General features: G+C 35.2%; 1 protein-coding gene across 3 annotated transcripts; it reads right to left on the bottom strand.

Moving 5' to 3' along the window:
- Positions 1-9,736: 9,736 nt before the first annotated feature.
- LOC138692009 (zinc finger protein 723-like) lies at positions 9,737-21,758 on the bottom strand. Of its 3 annotated transcripts, XM_069814769.1 has the most exons (4): positions 21,478-21,758; positions 19,600-20,055; positions 17,370-17,452; positions 9,737-11,765 (listed from the first exon to the last, which is right to left on the bottom strand). In XM_069814769.1, exons 1-4 carry the CDS (start codon positions 21,502-21,504, stop codon positions 10,703-10,705), a joined length of 1,629 nt encoding a protein of 542 aa, XP_069670870.1. In that variant the 5' UTR covers positions 21,505-21,758; the 3' UTR covers positions 9,737-10,702. The 3 variants fall into 2 exon arrangements, with proteins under 3 accessions (XP_069670870.1, XP_069670871.1, XP_069670872.1); XM_069814770.1 differs by lacking the exon at positions 17,370-17,452.
- Between the last annotated feature and the right edge of the window lie 1,950 nt (positions 21,759-23,708).

Here is a 23,708-nt window from a genome sequence, read left to right on the forward strand (position 1 = left end):
AAAATATCTTTAATATCTTGACTAAAATTTAAAATCTGTCAATTTGTTGAATGTAATTTTCTAAAGTCAACTCAATAAGATGAAAGTTAGTTACTAGATTCCAGGAACCAATTCAATCTATGAAATCATCTCTTCCATAATTTTGGCTATCATACTGGTAAGTGGTATCTGTCGATAACTCGAAAAGATATTAGTTGAATAATTGCTTTTCAAAATTGATGTTATGATAGATTTTCTCCAGACAGATATTGTATTTTAGATGAGATTACAAGATAAAAGTAGTGAGTTTGCTTGTTTGCCAACATATTTAAGAAAATCAGCATGTGTATTGTCTGGACTTGGAGATGTTTTGGGTCTTATGTTATTAAATTAATAGTAATATTCAGTTCTTGATTAAATATTGTTATATAAAGTAGATTGTAGATTTAATATTTCTTTCAGTTTTTCCTTAATAGTCTGATGTACACAGATAAAACTAACACCCACACCACCAACTAATCTAATAGAAATTAAAATATAATTAAATGTAGAAAAAGTAATTAAAAATTATAAATACACGTAATAAACCATACCCCCTAATTTCAACAATATACTATTTTATTCCCTTTTACAGCTTGTAGATAATTATTAATTATAGTTATTACTTATTAGCATAATATTTATTGAACTTATTGGCTATTTCACTTCGTTTGAAAGATGTTATTGTGTACAAAAAGCATTTTTTGATGATCGTTTCATGCTGTATGTTGTGTATAAATCTATGATTTCTGGCCATCTGTTCTGTGTAATCCATCTTTTGTATAGAATTAATAAAATACTATTTTGGTAGTAATTATTTTATTAATTGAGTATTTAATTTTCACCAGCTCACATTTCTTGAATATTTGTTTTTTCTTATTTAAATTTAGGACACAAGAGCCAAAAAGAGACTTCACAGTTATGTATCATACATTTTTTTCAATGACAGACGTGGAGTTGCAGAAATAATAAGTGTAAGTGTAACATTATTAAGCAATTTACAAACAAATGAAATCTTTAAAAAGGTATCTAGAAGTGAAATTACTTATGGCTTTTAAGGACCGAAATTATTTTTGTAAGTTGATTTATTATTATTTCAGTTTTAGCCTAGTTGTATTATCTATTTCCTTACTAATTTCAAAAGATAATCAGAAGTTCATTCGAATTCCAACCAAAAGTCAATTGGTTATTAATTTATCTACCTTTAGGAAGTACAGTATATGTACGCTGGAATCTTTGAAGTGAAGTGACAATAATTTAATTGGTCTTGGAACAGATTTGATTCTTGAATATTATTACTATACTTTGTTGTATATTTACGTCTAGTAACCTATTAATGCTAATACTAATAATAATGTAAAGGAATAAAAGAATAGAACATAGCAATACATTTCTCATTATTATTGAAACTATTTAGAATAACCTTCCAACATTAAGGTAAAGTACGGTGAGTAAAGAAATCATTCAGTACATAGGATCGTGATTTTACTACATGTGGTGATATCTGGTAACAGTTGGCAACACTGACAAGGCGGAAATATTTGCTGTTTGGGAACTGAACTTACGTGATCCTCACTTTATAATTACTACATTTCGGCATAGTCGAGCATAAACAAATTTATTCTACATAATACAAAGTGCGACATATACGCTTTTCTCCACTGTTCGATAAACACGCAATCAAAATACATAGGAAAACTTTTCTGTTTACCTCTGATGAAGCCTTATTCTCTTCCATTCTGTCCGTGTTACCAAGCGGTACTATGCCCAAAGGATCATCCACAGGCACTAACTTGATCACATCCATCACAACTGAAAGAAGAGGTTATGTAACTGACAATGATTACAGAAATTGAACTGCTGAGAAATACTTACTACAACAATAAAATTGGAATCGCACATCCTCGTACACATTTTCACACAAAAGCTGTTCTATACAACTATTATTAATATATAACTTGCAGATTTCAGCTGTAGTCCCACTACAAAACAGAAATCTTTTGAGGCCTCTAGTATCGAAACCAGTCGAGAAAAAAAAAACACAGAGATTAGCTACAAAATCGGGTACGTGATCACTGAATATAGGATCGTGCAACAAAACGATCAAGTCACATAGCTAGCGAATTCAAAGCAAAGCAAGAAATGACTTAGCGCTCTCCGATGGATTTGTTTGGAATCCCATATTGCTGAATTATGCAACAATGTTACCAAATCAGTGAATTCAAGGCAAAGCAAGAAATGACGGATAAACTCCAGAACATGGATTGCATCCTTCCCCTCTACCCCCACCGCACGTACCAAGCAACTAGTTACATTCCTTGCAGACTCCTCCCTCGCTTGCGTTCTCACGCTTCATCTCGCTCCTTCCGAGACACGCGCCACCTCGAAACATCATGGCTGCCACTGACGATCTCCGTAAACATCGCGCGGATGAAAAAAAAGCGGGGTATCGGGGCTGCAAGCCGTGACGAGGGGTGTCGGGCACTGAAAAGTGCCTTTTCGAAAACATTATGCGCATTTGACAAATGCAGACTCTGCTCTTTTCTGATTATTTGTAGGCACTGAAATGATTTAGCGCTCTCCGATGGATTTGTTAGGATTCCAATTTGCTGAATGATGCAACAATGTTACCAAATCAGTAGACAACATATTTTCTTATTCTTGAAATCCTTATAGTTCATTTTTGTGTATTGTATTTATTAACATTCCATGGTATTCCTACATTGCTTACAGCTAGAATATGGAACAAGTAAAAAAAAAAAAAAAAAAAAACTTGATATTGTAATAAAAATGAAGTCTTAATTTATAGTCACAGTCTAGATGAAATATATACACACGAGATTTACAATATAGTCTACTAGTACAACACAAAGTTTTAGTATCAATTTCATGAAGTGTTATTGAATTTCATGAATAATCCTACAGAATAGAAGGCGTGAGAAATTAGGTACTTCTTTAATTTGGCCCTAAATATTCTTATGTTTTGAGTTTCATTTTTTTATGTTTCGTCTAGTAGTGCATAGCTGCACTAGCTTTATCACAAGTTTTCATATACTCAGGAGTATAATGACGCCCAACGCTCTCTTATCTTCATCTCTCGGCCAGTGCGTGTAGTACTGCGCCGTTCAAGTCTAGGCGTTTGAAAATAATTTATTTAATACCCTCGAAACTTATTGCCGATCCACTAAGCAGGATGCCGAATCCCTCTTAACAATGCAAGGTTTTTTCTCAATATTAAAAAAAATTTTACAAATGGGTAAAAAGCCTAAAAGTAAGTAAAATCAGATGATCTGTCTCTCTCTGTACACAATAAAAATAAGGATTACTTCTTAATATAACCTACCAAATGTCAGCTTCAAAATAAGCTCCCGTTCAATGTTCTGCAGTAAATGGTTCCAGAGTTCTGAGCGCTGAAATTGGCTTGTTTTTATAAAATACGCTAAATTTGTCGCTTAATAATACGAAAACCGTTTGACTTTCGATGGTATATTTTTGAAAATGGACTCTCCTCAGCACCTTGTATAAATAGGGAAAAAATTAGAGTATTAAAAAATTCCAGGTCTTTTACTGATCGATTTCATATGGAATAGCCCATATATTTTATCAGGCAGTGCATCTCACTTGACGACATGTGTCAGAGGAAGAACAATTGTTTGTATGCATCTGAAGTGTGATTAGTGTAATATGTAGCTAATCGGCAATGTATGCAATGGAGGGGAAAGGAACTGGCCACCTTACCCCAAACTGGGCTAGTTCCCTCATGTGTGGTGTCTTGATGGTATCACTTGTGAGGTTCATACTAAACAACAAACAAGTTGACGTCAGGTTATTGATTTAATAAAGACGAGAACGTCATGAAATAACAAAATTCTTATTGTCACATTTAACATTAGTTGCTGCACTCATGAAATAGTATTATGCAACAAGCCTATAATGTAGTAATTAAGACGCGAGTATTCTGTTTATGAAACGAGCGGAAGCGAGTTTCATAATTTTCATATGAGCGACTTAATTACCATTATAGGCAAGTTTCATACGACTTTTTATCCTCGAACATATTTCTAACTTGAAATTATTCATAAGTATTCATGTTATGGTTATGTAAGTGATGAGCGCAATTGGCCTTCTAAATTGTGAGATGTGCGCAGACGCGAAAGTATTGATTTCTTCCGAGGAACGTTATGTCATTGACCTTGATATAATCTAGAGAATAACATGAACATTAGTCTTGATATAACCTGGAAATTGATTTAGAATCGAAAAACGAGATCACAAATTGAATTTATTTGAATATTATTTACAATTAACGCTAATTATTATAGTAACAGAACATAACCTTCTGCGACAGGATTGGATTTCCAGCCTCCGTGACTTTTCGCTAGTTGTCTTTCGATAGCATATCCGAGAATAATGGATACTTGCGCTTTTATAATGGTACAATGGTGATTTCCCATTGGCTGAACAACTGAACTATAATGAATAGGTGTACTTTAATGAGGTGCATTAAAGGGCAATAGCATTTAAACAAACCCTATAAGAGCAAATCAAGAACATTACAACACCAGCTGAAATAAAAGCACGTCGAAAAACTCAGCAAACGTATAACGTGAGTACAAAACCGGCATATGACTGGACGACGTATTATGGTTAATAACCCATTTGTATTTCAGTTCTTTCATCGGAAGAGGTAATTCCGCTTTTCTCTATCTCACCCAATACCAATTCACTACACTTCCTTCCCGTCATATCTTTCTTTACTCCCCTCATCTCCCTCTATTTCCATTATTCTACTAAATATTTTATACTAAATTGGAATATCTGACTTACCTTTGAGTACGAGGGATTCGATACTAGGAACTTTCGCTATTACCGTAGAAGAGGGTAAAGTCGATCAAAATTTTGCAATTTTTTAATGATGTTGAGGTTATGCAATGGAGCGAAGTTCCTCAGAAAATAGCATTTTGTCGTCATATCCTTCACATATGAAGACACGTTACAAGAATTGAATTACAATCTATAAAAAACGGTTTTTTTTTATTTGACTTGTGATCGAAATTACCTGCTTAAATTGGGTAAAGACGATCAGCATTGAATTTTTAGTTTAAGATCGATTTTGAAATATTGCGGAGTGAAATCGATCACTGCTTATGTTTTTAGAAAACAAATTAATTATATTACATATATTTTATTTGTTATAAGGGGTGTAAAAACAATAATAATCCAGAATATATGCCTATAGCATTATATAGTGTATCTTTTGTTACTGTGATCATACTATTCGATACAATTAGGCCTATAGGTTTCCACCGTACAAACGTGACTATGACTGCCAACTTATAAAACATAGAAACACATTTTAATACTTCACTACCAACAAACAAAGATTTAAGAATTTCAAAATTTACATTGAAATACCACACTTAATCATAATCTAAAATGCAATTCAACATTGCTTAGGTTTATATGAGATGTTACTTGAAATCTTCCCCTCCTCATGTGACTTTAGAAACTACGTTGTTCCCATAGTCACGTACAGAGGGGTGTACAAAATGTTCCTTTGGCAGTGCTCCTCTTACACAAGAAATTCACCATAATTTCGTCTTCCTCTTTCCCCACTATCCCATCAATATAAGCTATATTATGACACTTTTCTGTTTATAAGTGTTAGTTGGAGGTATTTCGGTGAACAATTTATTCTTCCTGCTGGTCCTATCTGTTTCGAGTAGGTCGATGGCATGATCGACTTAATCCCACAAAGGTACAAATTTTCTTAAAATAATATGTTTCACTACTAACATTTACGAACTGTAAGACTATTATTTCAGGATACAGTCTCAACGAAAAGTACTTACGAATACTTCCTGTCTCCTTTAACTGCTGACGATAATTTAGAGTTTGTAAGACTTTGTTTTCATTTAAGAACAAAAGTTGAAAATAATTTTCACTTCAACGGTAATTACACAATGTTCCCATTGTTGGCATTCGCAGGCTTTTTGTTGTCCCTCTCGCTTACATTTACAATGTAAGGCAATGAAGTCAGCATAACATTTTAACAAGTAACTGAGAAAATATATAGTTTTCAATAAAAAATCGCAAATGATCGATTTTACACCCACTGATTGACTTTACCCACTTCTACGATAACCTTATTACAGCTAATCCATTATGGCAAACAGAACACGAATTAATTAACCTATATTGTACAAGTAATGAGTAAATATGCGAAAAATGGCTTTACTATACATATCCACATTTTTTTTAACAGTTTTTCACACTTGCAACATAAGATGTGTACTTACGTAATTTCATATAGGCCTACTCCTTCATCCAGTTTATTGATAGGGAAAGTAGCGAATTTTCATTTGACTCAACAAAATAAACGTAGTAAATAGGTTTAAATATCACTTTCATTATGCAGTTCAAAGTAATACTTCTTAGAACAATAACAATGCAATATAGGTGATGTAATAGACTACACACACCGTAACCAACATAGAATAATATTATATTTCAGACTAATGGCTTTCTTTACTTAAAACATATACACTTCCAGATTTAATATATGTCTTAAATGTAAAAACTCCAACCTGCCTTATCAACAAACTGCCACCAAACAGATTTCCTTCCAAATTATCAGCCAAAACAGTTGTGTGGTAAATGACAAGTCACGAAGATCAAACGGACCGTGACATACGGGAATTTGATGCTGGAGTAAATAGTGAGGTACAAGATACCAATTGAAAATTATTTAAGTTACACTTCAGTTGCCGTACTAAATTTTTGTTCAGTCTACTTGTCACTTTCACGTTGTCAGCCTTTCGTGCTCGCATAATTTGCAACAAGGAGAAACCGTTCATTTTGTAAGAGTTATCATTCATAAAACTACAGAACATTGTTCCACAAAATACGTTGCTACTATTGAAAGGGAAATTTTCTACTCCAGCTGCAAGAGTTACTGACCTTGTGGTTCACAAACCGCTATCCTACCCCAAAGTCTTCCAAATTTATTTATAATATTATTTTCTAACATTGCATTTTTATCGATTGTGAGGGTTTCCTACACTCTGGGTAATATGCAGCTCCAAAAGTTAACTAGAATTTGCTTCAAACTGGAAAAAATGGCAATCATGTAACGTATTTTAATCAAAACATAAACTAAGACACACTAGCTTCATACTAACCATTACGGTACACTACAGTTCGTCATCCATTTGCACACAGTAATTTGAAGTAACCTTGTACTGATCAGTGTAAATCTGTACCAATTCCCAATCTTACTAGAAGATTTAATTTCAAATTTGTAAATGTAATGTCTTTGTAATCAGGCCATTTCCATAAAATATGTTCGCCATGACTTCCTCTCTACTAAATGTAGTATTATTATTATTATCATTATTACTATTATTATTATTATTATTATATTACAATGTGTCTTTGTCAAACTTACAGCCGAGTCCGTATAGGGCAGTTTCTATCTGATCCTTTTCCAATTCACTGCGGGATAAAGCAGGGAGATGCACTATCACCTTTACTTTCTAACTTCGCTTTAAAATATGCCATTAGGAAAGTTCAGGATAACACAGAGGGTTTGGAATTGACGTGAATATATTAGGAGAAAATCCACAAACGATTAGCAAAAACGCGCAAATTCTACTTGAACCAAGTAAAGAGATAGGGTTGGAGGTAAATCTCGAAAAGACTAAGTACATGATTATGTTTCGTGATCAGAATATTGTACGAAATGGAACTATAAAAGTTGGAGATTTATCCTTCGAAGAGGTGCAAAAATTCAAATAGTTTGGAGCAACAGTAACTAATATAAATGACACTCGGGAGGAAATTAAACGCAGAATAAATATGGGAAATGCCTGTTATTATTCGGTTGAGAAGCTTTTGTCATCCAGTCTGCTGTAAAAAAATCTGAAAGTTAGAATTTACAAAACAGTTATATTACTGGTGAAACTCGGACTCTCACTTTGAGAGAGGAACAGAGATTGAGGGTTTTTGAGAATAAGGTTCTTAGGAAAATATTTGGGGCTAAGAGGGATGAAGTTACAGGAGAATGGAGAAAGTTACACAACACAGAACTGCACGCATTGTATTCTTCACCTGACATAATTAGGAACATTAAATCTAGACGTTTGAGATGGGCAGGGCATGTGGCACGTATGGGCGAATCCAGAAATGAATATAGAGTGTTAGTTGGGAGGCCGGAGGGGAAAAGTCCTTTGGGGAGGCCGAGACGTAGATGGGAAGATAATATTAAAATGGATATGAGGGAAGTGGGATATGATGGTAGAGACTGGATTAATCTTGCTCAGGACAGGGACCAATGGCGGGCTTATGTGAGGGCGGTAATGAACCTCCGGGTTCCTTAAAAGCCAGTAAGGAAGTATTATTATTATTATTATTATTATTATTATTATTATTATGTCTGGTCCCTGAAGAACATTTTTAAGCTTGCACGTGCTTATAGTGGCTAGCTTAGGATCGATTTTCTACTTTATATTGTAAGAACACACACACACACACACACACACACACACACACACACACACACACACACACACACACACACACACACACACACACACACACACACACACACACACACACACACACACACACACACACACACACACACACACACACACACACACACACACACACACACACACACACACACACACACACACACACACACACACACACACACACACACACACACACACACACACACACACACACACACACACACACACACACACACACACACACACACACACACACACACACACACACACACACACACACACACACACACACACACACACACACACACACACACACACACACACACACACACACACACACACACACACACACACACACACACACACACACACACACACACACACACACACACACACACACACACACACACACACACACACACACACACACACACACACACACACACACACACACACACACACACACACACACACACACACACACACACACACACACACACACACACACACACACACACACACACACACACACACACACACACACACACACACACACACACACACACACACACACACACACACACACACACACACACACACACACACACACACACACACACACACACACACACACACACACACACACACACACACACACACACACACACACACACACACACACACACACACACACACACACACACACACACACACACACACACACACACACACACACACACACACACACACACACACACACACACACACACACACACACACACACACACACACACACACACACACACACACACACACACACACACACACACACACACACACACACACACACACACACACACACACACACACACACACACACACACACACACACACACACACACACACACACACACACACACACACACACACACACACACACACACACACACACACACACACACACACACACACACACACACACACACACACACACACACACACACACACACACACACACACACACACACACACACACACACACACACACACACACACACACACACACACACACACACACACACACACACACACACACACACACACACACACACACACACACACACACACACACACACACACACACACACACACACACACACACACACACACACACACACACACACACACACACACACACACACACACACACACACACACACACACACACAGATATAGCATTAGAATGCCTCTAGCCTTTGTCAATTCATCTAAGTCTGCTTACAGATACTGTTTATAAGAAACATTTTCCATATATCCTTTCTCCTGTGTGTATGTTTGTTTAAATATGTCGATGCTAAGAAACACTTTCCACACAATTTGCATTTAAATGGCTTTTCATTTGTGTATATGCGCGCATGATTCCTAAAGCAAAATGATTCTGAGATACAATATCCAAGATCTCACATTCAAATGGCCTTTCCACCATGTATATGCACGTATATTTGTTAAAACATGTCGTTGCTCAGAAACATTTTCCACATAAGTCACACATAAATGGCCATTCACCTGAGAGTATACGTCCATATTTGTTTAAATCCAACGTTGTTACGAAAAACTTCCAAAAAAAAAACATCGCGTTTAAATGACCTTTCACCTGTGTGTATGTGCGCAAGTTTGTTTAGATCTCACGTTATAGGTTTCGCAAATCCTGATTACGGACGAAATGCGAATAAAACACTGCGATAAGGAAGAGAGAGGGAGAGAAAAGGTCATGAGATAACTTCAATGATATTCAAGAGTACAGTCGAAAGAGAAATGACACCGATAGAATCAGTCTTGCATTGTGATAGTTACATTACGACTTTAGTTTGTTCCATTGCATGTGAATACGTGTCTTGTATCGGACGGTATTATTATTTCATTCGTAAACATATGTTGCGCGTTCAATTAGCTTCGAATTTTTCTCTCGCTACGTTCTTTATTTTCATAGCGATGTCCTCATTTGTTCATCTTCTTGGAAGAGACAGTACCAATGGTTTTCCGTAATCGTTTCTTGCAAGAGCTATACCAAGAAACACATTCCATGTAAGTCACATTTTAAATGGCCTTTCGCATGTTGGCATAACTAACACTTTCCACATACCACGCACTTAAATGGCTTTACGCCTGTGTGTGTAAGAGTAAAAATGTCTGTTTAAAGATCGGGTTGTTGAGAAACTCTTTCCGCACAGTTCACATTTAAATGGCGTTTCTCCACTGTGTTTGCGCAAATGTATAATTAAATCTCGCTTTGTTACAAAACTGTTTCCACATTCCTGGCACTTAAATGGCTTTTGGCCTGTGTGTATGTGCGCATGTTGGTTTAAACTTCTCCTTACTGAGAAACACTTTCCACATATCTCACATATAAATCGTCTTTCACCTGTTTGCTTGCATGTATGTTTAATTAAATTTCCCCCTTTAGAGAAACACTTCCCACACACTTCGCATTTAAACGCACTTTTACCTGAGTGTACGTGAGCATGTTTCTTTACAGATACCGTTGTTAAGAAACACTTTCCACATACCTCACAATTTAATGACGTTTCACTCGTGTGTACGCGCACATGTTTGTACAAATTTCCCCTTTCTGAGAAACATTTTCCACATTCGTCACATTTAAAAGGGCTGACGCCTGTGTGTAGGATATTATGTTTGCTTAAATGTCCCGTTGTTGAGAAACACTTCCCGCAATCTTCACATTTAAATGGCCTTTCGCCTGTGTGGATGCGCACATGTTTGACTAAATTTCCCCTTTCTGAAAAACACTTTTCACATGCGTTGCATTTAAATGGCTTTTCACCTGAGTGTGTCCGTGCATGTCTCCCTAAACATTGCTTCCTTAAAAAACATTTTCCACACAACTCACATTTAAATGGTTTTTCGCTTGTGTGTATACGTACATGTTTGTTTAAATCTCCCCTTGCTGAGAAAAACTTTCCACAAACGTCGCAATTCAATGACCGTTGTTTAGCGTGTAAACGCAAATGAAGTTTCAGTGATTCCGGTGTTCCAAAAATCTCATTGCATATATTACATCTGAGACAATTCTGGCTTGCGTCGCTAACGTTCGGAGAGTCTGGTCTGTTTCTATTACACTGTGGCCCTCTTTCTTCTTCACGATCAATCCTGGTGCCTTCCTGCATTAGACGTTTCTCATCATTATCCACAATGCTGAAACGGTTGTAACAATTTATCAGTATCTACTATAATTAATGTTGTTTAATATATTATTAGAAAAGATAGTGCGGGAAGCAAAAATACAAACAAGAGGTGCCATTTTTTATAAGTCTGTCCCAATATTAGTCTTTGCGGATGATATTGATATAATAGTGATGTCAGAAAGAGATCTAATAAAAACCTTCAGAAATCTAAGAATGCAGCTGGAAATATGGGATTAAAAATTAATGGAAACACAACAAAATACATGGTGGTCAATAACAAAAATAATAATAAAACTTCTAAGTACATTGAGATTGATGATGCCAAATTTGAGACAGTCCAGAGCTTTGTATATCTTGGATCACTAGTTAATAGTAACAATGATATCTCAGAAGAAATAAGTAGAAGAATACAAAGGGCCAATAGGTTTTATTATGGGCTGCAAAAACAAGTTAAATCAAGATTGCTATCTCGTGGCACAAAATGTAGACTATATAAGACCCTAATAATACCAGTGTTGACCTATGCATCAGAGACATGGCCTCTTAGTGAAAGGGATAAATTTAGAATGGCCACATTCCAAAGGAAGATATTGCGAAGGATTTTTGGACCTGTAAGGGACGGTGAAACTTCGAGAATAAGATATAACAACGAATTATACCAGCTTTATGAGACTCCCGATATAATAACATCCATTAAGATTGCTCGTCTGAGATGGGCAGGGCATGTTAAGAGAATGGATGAATGTGAAATACCTAGGAAGGTGATGGAATATGGGATTGCTGGAGGAAGAAGAGTTGGAAGGCCAGAGCTACGATGGAGAGACTGTGTTATGGACGACATTAAGAGGCTTGGAGTGAAGAACTGGTGGACGGTGGCTAAAGATCGAGACCGATGGAGGAGAATTCTTAAGGAAGCCGTGGCACTATGTAGCGCTATGGATGATGATGACTAGAATTAATGTGACAAGATACAGTAGCGTGCAAATTAATCCGAACAACGTAATTACTTATGCAAAAACACTCAAACGGGATACAAAAAAAGGATCTAAGAAATACGATCTTGTGCGGCGTTTGCGAGAATCGACAAACAGAGACAAACAGCAATAGTTATTTTTATACTGTTAATATCCTAGGTAGCAATCGAAATAATCACCAGAAGACGTCGCATTCTACTATGAGAAGTGTGCGCCATCGGATCTGGTACTATCACAGTCTAGTATATACAATCGCGAAGCTCAATATATAGTAAAAATGCAAACGTGGGTAGTTGCTCACCACCAGGATCGCTACTATCGCCTCTTCATCGCAGATATCTCTCTTAGCAGACGACAAAATATGTTACACTTTCGTTGTCGTGTTCTTTTGGAAAAATTAACACCTTCCTTCCATTATTTAAATATTAAATGCATATAGTTAATTTATTATTTTAATGAAGTATATTAAATTCCACCATAAACTCGAAGATACCTGCAAGAAATAGGTTAATATTATTTTTGTTTGTGCAAAACGAACTGAAATGTATTATAATCGCTTCACTCTTTCAAGATTATAGCGATAATTAACTATGAAACCAATAAATATTAATTTGCATTTCCCTTTACAACAATAATAATGGAAACATGAATTAATGGGGTAACTTACGTGTACCGGTACTTCTAGTGTAGGCTTACGCAGTTAACAAAGTGGGATGAGGTTAAGCAATAATAATCACACTAGAATTGGAAATAAAACGTGATCAATAAATTTTATTCTAACAGACTTTTTCTACGTCTCTAGTAAAGTAAGAAATAAAAATAACAACAAAATTAACAGCTCTAATTAAAAACATATCCTATGAAAAAAAAAGTAGGCCTAAGCAATAATAATCCCACCAGAATTGAAAATAAAACGTGATCAATAAATTTCATTAAAACAAACTTAATTTTTCTACGTCTCTAGTAAAATATTATTATTCCAATTATTGTATTTTAGCCATTAACATTTTCATTACAACCAATAACGAACATTTCACAAGCTTCAATGTGAAATACGCAACGAGCTAGTACTCGATGGAAATACGACACAGTCCAAAGTCGACAATAGACAGTCTATTGTTTCTAGTTGCTAACCGCTTGGAGCGCTTTATCACGAGATTTGCAAAAAATCACCTCGAGCTTCGCGACTGCACATAGTGTAGACTCTGGTACTATTCTACCTTTCCAATAGATAACACAGCTCTTAGCACATGAATCGTAGTTGTGTGATATAGCACAAGGCAAAGAATGTGGGGAGAGTCGTAGTGATTTTCAAACTTCACATAGTGTATGCTTTGACCAGGACATGTCGGATGATCATAATGTATCCATATCCTGATACTTTCTTAATCTATCAAAACACAACTTGTCAAATATTCCCTAGATTGGAAAGTTTAATTTACAAATCTATACTAATAATAAATTAGTAGCCAAAATTTTTCTGGTAATTTTCGATTTTCCAAAAATAATTGGAGTTAACATGTATAATTAACCATCCTAAAACCGAAAATCGCTTTTTTGAAATTTTTGTTTGTATTTCTGTCTGTCTGGATGTTTGTTACCTTTTCACGCGATAATGCCTGAACCGATTTATATGAAAATTGGAATATAAAATAAGTTCGTTGTAACTTAGATTCTAGGCTATACGGCGATCAAAATACTTTATTTAAAAGGGGGGTTATAAGGGGGCCTGAATTAAATAAATAGAAATACTTCCCCTTATTATTAACTATCATGAAAAATGTTACATAACAAAAGTTTCTTTAAAAATTATTTCCGAAAAGTTTTACTCTATACAACATTTCGATAGAGCTGATATTTAAAGAGATAAATGAGTTTTAAAATTACAATAACAACGCCATCTAAGGCGCTGTATTGAAATAAAAACAAATGACTTCGTCTATAAGGGGCCTTGGACAACAACAATCGAAAGCTATTAAACATAGCCTACAGGGAATGTTTCTGTGTTTGTATGAAGTAATATCGAAAGCTAAGTAATTGTTTAATTATTATTTCATCTTTGGAAAGTGTAGTTTCTCTACATGGACATAATTCTATAATGTTATTACAGTAACATCTGAGTGAAAGTTAAGGATATACTGTACAAGACTTTTAAAATAACAATACAATACATTTCCACCGCCACCTCAGATTATAGCGTTGTTGTTCCTGCAGTAACTCCTATGTGCAAAATATAAAATTTTTGATTAGGAAGAAAAAACACATTTATTCATTAAATGGCAATGGTACATAGGAGATCGTGAATTCTTACATTTTCGAAAGGAAGAAATATAATTACATATCACTGTTTATGCTGTATCACTATTTAAGTTATTTGAAGGGTTCAGAACCATGGTAGATCAAGCGCCATTTACTGAAGATGTAGAAAACAATGGTTTAAAATAAGTTATTACCATAATTCAGTGGAAAAATACAACAAGTAATATGAAGTATACACATTAAAACTGAATGATGTCAATCTTCATTAAACTATGGTTGCATTTAATAACAATTAAGAAACATCTTTTGTCATTGCACCAAATGATTGCTCTCTGGACCAAAATGACCGCATTTTAATTTAAATTAAGTAACATATTAAACGATTTATCCTTCTATCAAAAACGAATGTTCCCTGGATCAAACATTCTATTTTAATTATTTAATTACTTTATATTTATTTCTAATGGGTGGAGCGAAGCGCATGGTTACAACTAGTAGATAATAAATTTAAAAAATTACTGCTGAATTCCACTGAAGAGACAAATACCTATAGGAGAATTCGCAAATGGAATGAAAGTATTAAATGTTAATTAAAAATAAATTTCACATGCTTTGGGGTCAATAGAATAAAGGGCTCTAAAATTAATTAATAAATAATCTTATTGATAATATAAAACAGTTTCTATGACAAAGATCTTGTAACTTGGAAACAGTTCTCAAAGCTGACTGGAATTTCGCACTCTTCTCGACATTCATTCCGATCAGACGAAACTCCTTACTAAAAAACAGCTACGCGAGATAAATTTTCCTGTATTTAATAGTAGAAATATCTGACAGGAATCACAACCTAATAAAACCGTGAAGTATGAGCAGAGTGACGGAAAACTCCAGCCAGGTGCTGCTGCAAAAGTAACGCAACCTGTAAGTACAGAAGTATAGATGCGCTGAACTTTTCGCAACTTTTGCAGCACTAGAATTGCACAGCTCGAAAAACAGCCAAATAGAACAATGCACAGGGATTGCAGCCGCAGCAGAAATATTGCAATAAAGTAGTGACGTGATCGAACAGCAAAAGAGACCATGGTTCCCGAAGCACAGCACAATAAGGCCCTTTAACACACTTGAAGAGTTTTGCCAGCGAGAAATGTGTTGCGAGAAAATTACAAAATTGATAACATGGATTCAAATGGACGTCCACACACTGGAAGAGATTCTCGTTCGAGGCAAAAACCTCGCGCGAGTTTCTCGCTGGAATCGGTAGCTCAGCGAATTTTCTTGACACATTTATCAAACGTGTTTGATATTTATACTCTTTATGACGATTGAATGTAGAAAAACATATCACAAGTGGCGATGAATTGTATTGTTTTTATTTGAAAATGAGGAAAGATTGCATATCAGAAACTTACCGAACTTGTACGATCACCCGTAGGCCCATTTATATGATACACGGGATGAAAACTATAAAAACACGAAACTTAAAGAAGAAATCTGGAGACAAATATCAGATTATCTGAAAATAAATACGGCTATATTTTATTTTGATGAGATTTAATAGTATTAATTAAACATTTGAAATAATATATCTATATGTTTCAACAGTTTACATAATTCTAATCAGAACATAGCAAAGAATCCTCTATGATATCATGAACAGCAGAACACTGAGATCTATTCAACCCGAAATGACTCCCAAACAAATCATCATTCAAATAGAAACCACTGTTCAAAACTCACCCTTATTTTCGTAAGATACAATTTGATTTTCAGATACTTCTGGGTTTAATTTTAGGCCTACTTTTTCTTTTCATTAACAAAATATGTTCATGTAGGTAACTCCATTTCCTCATCATCTGAATACTCAGATTCAACATAGCGTTCGTACGTAATTTGTAAAGTACGACAATATACTTACAGGTTGTATATTTAAGTACGACAATATACGTAAATACATAACCTATAATATTTCCCCCAACGAGTGATTACTATAATCAGAAAAATGCTTTCTGCATGAAGGCAGTGCATAGATGATCATAGCGAGGTGTGATCTGTGATAGCGAGAACTCGCCAAGTGTGTGGAGGAAGGCTCTACGCTTCTTTCTCGCAACACATTTCTCGCCAGCGAAAACTCTCCAAGTGTGTTACGGGCCTAATAAAGCAGCAGCTATAGTAGGAGTTGTAGTGTGTTACTTGTCATGGTAATGATCATTTAGTGAATCACATGTCATTTTAGTACCAAGATGCATTGAGCCGTTAATAAAAATAACCCCACAAATTAGTAGAAAAAGACAGTACCATACTTTATAAAATTCATTTTCCGCGTCGTCCATAAATGAAGTTCTAAAAGAATGGAAGAAGCAAAACCATCACAGTACACTGACCTTTTACTGAACACGTCATCCTCTTCTGAAGATAATTCCACTCTCTGTTCCTGCTGAACTCTGTCCACATCCAACAAATCTTCCTGGAAATTTGAGGAAATAATGAATAGAGTTTTAACTGACCATACTGGTCACTGCCTTCCCATGTTAGACATCTATTTATTCAAACTTGGTGAATCAAATCTAACATTTCTGTAAGCTTCTAATGACTTTCACTCAAAATCCAATTGGTTGCAACCAACTCCAATTATTTACATCCTTTATACATGCTTTTTTAATTTCGATATATCTGCCTGTATTCTAGGACATGCAGAAAAGTTGTAACTATGAAAATATGAGCATGTCATGTATAAATAAATAGAGCGCAAAATACGTAAACAGAATTCGCAAAGAATATTTGAAGTAAACCTACAGTAAAAAGTTATATATTGAAATAATATATTTCGCTGTTGAAAGTATGTATTATTAACTCCATATTCATAACCTCCAACTCGACTTCATCTTATGACACACGGCATCAGAAAATAAAGGTTTGGTCATCGTACATGCAATTAATTTGTAATACACATTGTTAAGGCCTGTAACACACTAGCAGACTTTTCGCGAGCGAGAAATGTGTTGCGAGAAAATTAAAAAATTGATAACATGGATTCAAATCGACGTCCACACACTGGAAGAGATTCTCGTTCGAGGCAAAAACCTCGCGCGAGTTTCTCGCTGGGATCGGTCCCTCAGCGAATTTTATTGACATATTTATCAAAGTTGTTTGACATTTATACTCTTTATGACGATTGAATGTACAAAAAAATATCACAGGTGGCGATGAATTGTATTGTTTTTATTTGAAAATGAGGAAAGATGACTGATAATTGCAGTCAGAAACTTATCGAACTTGTACGATGTCACCCGTAGGCCTATTTGTATGATACCCGGGATGAAAACTATAAAAACACGAAACTTAAAGAAGAAAACTGGAGACAAATATCAGATTATCTGAAAATAAATAGGGCTATATTTTATTTTGATGACATTTAATAATATTAATTAAACATTTGAAATAATGTATCTATATGTCTTAACAGTTTACGTAATTGTAATCAGAATATAGCAAAGAATTCTCAACCATATCATGAATGGCAAAAGAACTGTGGTCCATTCAACCTGAAATAACGCCTAAACGTATCATCATTCAAATCGAAACCACTGTCCAAAACTCGCCCTTATTTTCGTAAGATACAATGTGATTTTCAGATATTTCTTGATTTATTTTAGGCCTACTTTTTCTTTTCGTTAACAAAATATGTTCATGTAACTCCATTTCCTCATCATCTGAATACTCAGATTCAACATAGCGTTCGTACGTAATTTGTAAATTACGACAATATACTTACAGGTTATATATTTAAGTACGACAATATACGTAAATACATAACCTATAATATTTCTCCGAACGAGTGATTACTATATACAGAAAAATGCTTTCTGCATGAAGGCAGTGCATAGATGATCATAGCGAGGTGTGATCTGTGATAGAGAGAACTCGCCAAGTGTGTGGAGGAAGGCTCTTCGCCTCTTTCTCGCAACACATTTCTTGCCGGCGAGAACTCTTCAAGTGTGTTACGGGCCTAATTAGGATTTAGGAGATTCATAACGACAAATGAATTGAAGCATGGAACCTGGAAATCGTCGTCAAAGGGCAAAATTGTAGAACAACTGGAGAACGGTTTTTGACAGACAACTAGGGCTATGGGGACTGGAGTCCGTAGCAATCCGTGTACGCGCTGATTTTGTAACTTCAAGACCAGAACATTATTATGATTATTGTCATTATTATAATATTACTTCCCTATAAAATTACTTCTTAATAAAGTTAGAGGATCTCCAACTATTTTGTGAGTTTTGTATAAGCTTTTACATCTGTATGAACCCATTATTCATTATGTGGTATACTAATTCCTACGTTACTAATACATAATAACTAATTTCGTAAACTTAAAATGAATCTAATCCTAGACAGAATTGTCTCCGTGTATTCGAGATAATCGACTATTGAATATCAGAATTATAATTGCGAATTATTATTTTATTCGAAATATGAAATGAAAACCATCTAAGTCGTGAACGTTATGCAAAAATTAAAATGCTCAATACCAATCGAGACTGTTAATAGGTGTGACATACTTAAAAACAAACTATTCTTATATCTCTATACTGACAATGAACCACTTACATGAACTTCAGTTTTCACCGAAGTAAAACTAGTAGGCATTGGTGTGGTATCTTCAACCTTGATTTCAACTTCAGATTTCACCATAGGAAATATAATAGGCACTGGTGTGATATCTTCAACCATTATTTCAACTTCAGATTTCACAATAGGAAATCTAATAGGCACTGCTGTGGTGTCTTCAACATTCATTTCAACTTCAGATTTCACCATTGTAAATCTAATAGGCACTGGTGTGGTGTCTTCAATCTTCATTTCAACTTCAGATTTCACAATAGGAAATCTAATAGGCACTGGTGTGGAGTCTTCAACCTTCATTTCTACTTCAGATTTCACCTTTAGAATTCTAATAGGCACTGGTGTGGTGTCTTCGACCTTTATCTCTGATTTGATATCGCAACTTTGGTCCACGAATTCTGTCTTCATGCCAGACATTTCCAGATGTGACAAATAACTTTCCTACAGAACAAAAACATATAGTGAATAACTTTATGCTCGACCATGCCAAAATGTAGTAATTATACACCTGGTAGTAGCTCTTTAATGCACCTCATTAAAGTACACCTATTTATTAAATTCAGGTATTCAGCCAATGATAAATCACCTTTGTACAATTATAAAACCGCAAGTATCGATTATTCTCGGATATGCAATAGAAAGACAATTAGCGAAAAGTCACGGAGGCTGGAAATCCAATACTGTCGCAGAAGGTTATGTTCTGTTACTTACTTACTCACTCACTGGCTTTTAAGGAACCCGGAGGTTCATTGCCGCCCTCATATAAGCCCGCCAGCAGTCCCTATGCTGAGCAAGATTAATCCAGTCTCTACCAACATATCCCACCTCCCTTAAATCAATTTTAATATTATCTTCCCATCTACGTCTCGGTCTCCCGACTAACATTCTATATGCATTTCTGGATTCGCCCATACATGCCACATGCCCTGCCCATCTCAAACGTCTGGATTTAAAATTCCTAATTATGTCAGGTGAAGAATACAATGCGTGCAGCTCTGTGTTGTGTAACTTTCTCCATTCTCCTGTAACTTCATCCCACTTAGCCCCAAATATTTTCCTAAAATCCTTATTCTCAAACACCCTTAATCTCTGTTCCTCTCTCAAAGTTAGAGTCCAGTTATGTTGTGTTACTATAATAATTAGCGTTAAATGTAAATAATATTAAAATAAATTCAATTTGTCATCTCGTTTTTCAATTCTAAATCAATTTCCAGCTTATATCAAGACTAATCTTATTCTCTACGTTATACCAAGGTCAATGACAATCGGCCTCGGAAAAAATCAATACTTTCGCAATTCAGGTCAGTTCGCTACTTACTTACATAACCATAACATGACCTACTTTTGAATAATTTCAAGTTAGAAATATGGTCGAGCATAAAAAGTCTTATGAAACTTGCCTATAATGGTAATTAAGACGCTCGTATGAAAATTATGAAACTCAATTGCGCTCGTTTCATAAACAAACATACTTGCGTCTTAACTGCTACCATTATAGGTTCGTTGCATAATGTACTATTATTAGCTACTTTAATGATGACTTGATAAGTAACATTCACCAATCAGATTTTACGTGGCAGTCATTGCCTAAAGTGTATTCTAATGTGCACGCTAGTAACAGAAGCAGATCTCAAATCAATACAACTCTTAAGCTTTCCAGGTAATCTACAACAAATCCTCGGCCTCATCTAGCCATCACCAACTCCATCGACAAGACAACTACAAATGTAATTAAATTTTCCTGTAAACACCTAATAATTAATGAGAGTAGAATCAACGCACATTTGAAAATGATAAGAACAATTCATGACGCCATATACCACACAACAACATGAAAATACATAGGAAGACTTTTCTGTTTACCTCTGATGAAGCCTTATTCTCTTCCATTCTGTCCGTGTTATCATGCGGTACTAAGCCCTAAGGATCATTTACAACCTCCATCTTGATCACATCCAATACAACTGAAAGAACATGTTATGTAACTGACAATGATTACAGAAAATAAACTGCTGAAAACAATTACTACTAGTTACAAAGATAAAATTGGAATCCCACTTCTTCGTACACGTTTTCACACAAGAGCTGTTCTATAAAACTATTATTAATATATGACTTGTAGATTTCAGCTGTAGTCCCACTACAAAACACAGATCATTTTAGTCGTCCAGTATCAAACAAGCAAAGTGATAAAAAAAAATAAAAAAACCGGAATAAGCTAAAATCGGCAACGTCATCGTATTACAGATAACTAAATACAGGGTTCGGCAAAATACTGACATCCAAGTATTTCAAATACAAATACAAAATAATTAAAAAAAATTGTATTTTAAATACAAATACAAAATACTTAAAAAAATTAAGCAAAATACATTTGTATTTCAAATACTCGATACAATATGTAGGTCTAAAGAAATAAGAATATTGCTGAAAATCTAAAATATTATATTAACATTAAAAGTATTTTTACCTCGAAGTTTTATATAAGCACTGTAACTGAACTTCTTCATTTTCCCAGTCAGCAATGAAATTATGCTACATATGAATAATTACAGCTCCCTTTGAAAACAACCAGTTCCTCAAATGTTCATAAGATAAGGATCCCCTTGCTTGTGAATGAATTAATCCTGCAGAACAGAACAGTCTTTCTACAGGCGCAGAGGAACACAAACTTGTATTATATATATAGAAGCTTGTTTCACTGTTGGGTAATTCTCTAGATTGCACAGGGTTGTCCCTTTGCCATTGAAGAATTGTATGAGCTCATACTCCGCAGTAGACAAGCTCTTTTCTTTTTGATTTTCAAAGTCTGTTGTACTTGAGTTGAAAACATAAAAATTGTTTTCATTGTCTGAACTGACCGAAGGTGTAGCAGAAAACTGCTCAGCTGATTTCACGCACATATTCTGTGTTCTCTTCCTATCATTTGGTGAGGCAGTGTCAGGTAGCCATCTCATCTTCAATGATGGGTGGAGCAAGCTACCAAAATAACTCAGTTTGCTTCTGGGGTCAGATCAAACATCGCTTTAAATCTTGATGAAAGCGAACTGATTTGGATTGGAGTTACTTGGAATAGATGGCGTAGATTACTAAGTAACATAATATTTAATCTGTTTTTGAGGGAATTTAATGTGGACAAAAGTTGGTCGTAATAGCAGGTGTTCTCATTTTGCATTAAATCAAGGGCTACGACAATGGGTTTCAGAACTGCACAATATTCTTCAAGGTAATGAAACATCTTTGAAGGTTGGCAATCCCAGTTTTTCACATATAGTTTTTATATCATATTTGAATTGCAATATTTGAGAGATTGGGTCATAAAGAGAATTCCACTGAGTTGAGCAAGGAAACTTTAATGAATATTTCAAGACATCTGATATACTTTCTGAGTATTTGGGTCTCCTAGACGCATTCCATAATGCTGAACATTTAGCAAGTGTTGGGTGATGGATCCTTGACGCTGTTGGAGATTTCTTTATGGTATTAAGGAAATCAGTTGTGGCAAGAAAACTAAGTGTATGGCTAGCTGTATCTGAAATAGTCAGGCAAATAAGACAAAAGTTCATTCTTCAAATCCAAATCCAAAACTTGAAGGACAAGAAGAAGAAAAAAGTATTTTAAGTATTTGAAATAAAAAATACATCAATTTTATGTATTTAAATACAAAATACTTTCGAAAATCCTTACAAATTACAAAATACAAATGTATTTCAAATACTGCCCAACCCTGACTAAATATAGGATCGATCTACAAAACCAACGTATAAATAATACCTATTCGCTCACAAAACGATCAACTTCCTCATTTTAATGAATTCAAAACCTGCCAAGCACTGTTGCCAACATATCGCCCTACAATCTCGCTAACGTTTCAACAAAAAGTAGCTAAATCTCTCCAAAGTTTGTTAAAAAAATCCCTAGAAATGTCGCTAAAAATTAATAATAAATATCACTAAATAAAAATAAGAAAAACATGCATATGCGGAGAAAAACATCATTTCCTCCTCATCACCCTCTTAAGCCGAGTCTGGTTGTGTTGTTGACGGCTGTGGGAGCAGATGATAGTGAATACACTACCATTGTTCCAATCATTG

This window comes from Periplaneta americana, chromosome 16, assembly GCF_040183065.1.
Source record: "Periplaneta americana isolate PAMFEO1 chromosome 16, P.americana_PAMFEO1_priV1, whole genome shotgun sequence".
Classification (NCBI taxonomy): domain Eukaryota; kingdom Metazoa; phylum Arthropoda; class Insecta; order Blattodea; family Blattidae; genus Periplaneta; species Periplaneta americana.

Coding starts and splice junctions, on each gene's coding strand:
- LOC138692009 (XM_069814769.1), bottom strand. CDS start 21,504: ATGGAAGAGAATAAGGCTTCATCAGAG. Junction 20,056..21,477: donor AGAATAAGGCTTCATCAGAG/GTAAACAGAAAA, acceptor TTTGTTCTGTAG/GAAAGTTATTTGTCACATCT. Junction 17,453..19,599: donor CGGTGAAAACTGAAGTTCAT/GTAAGTGGTTCA, acceptor TCAAATTTCCAG/GAAGATTTGTTGGATGTGGA.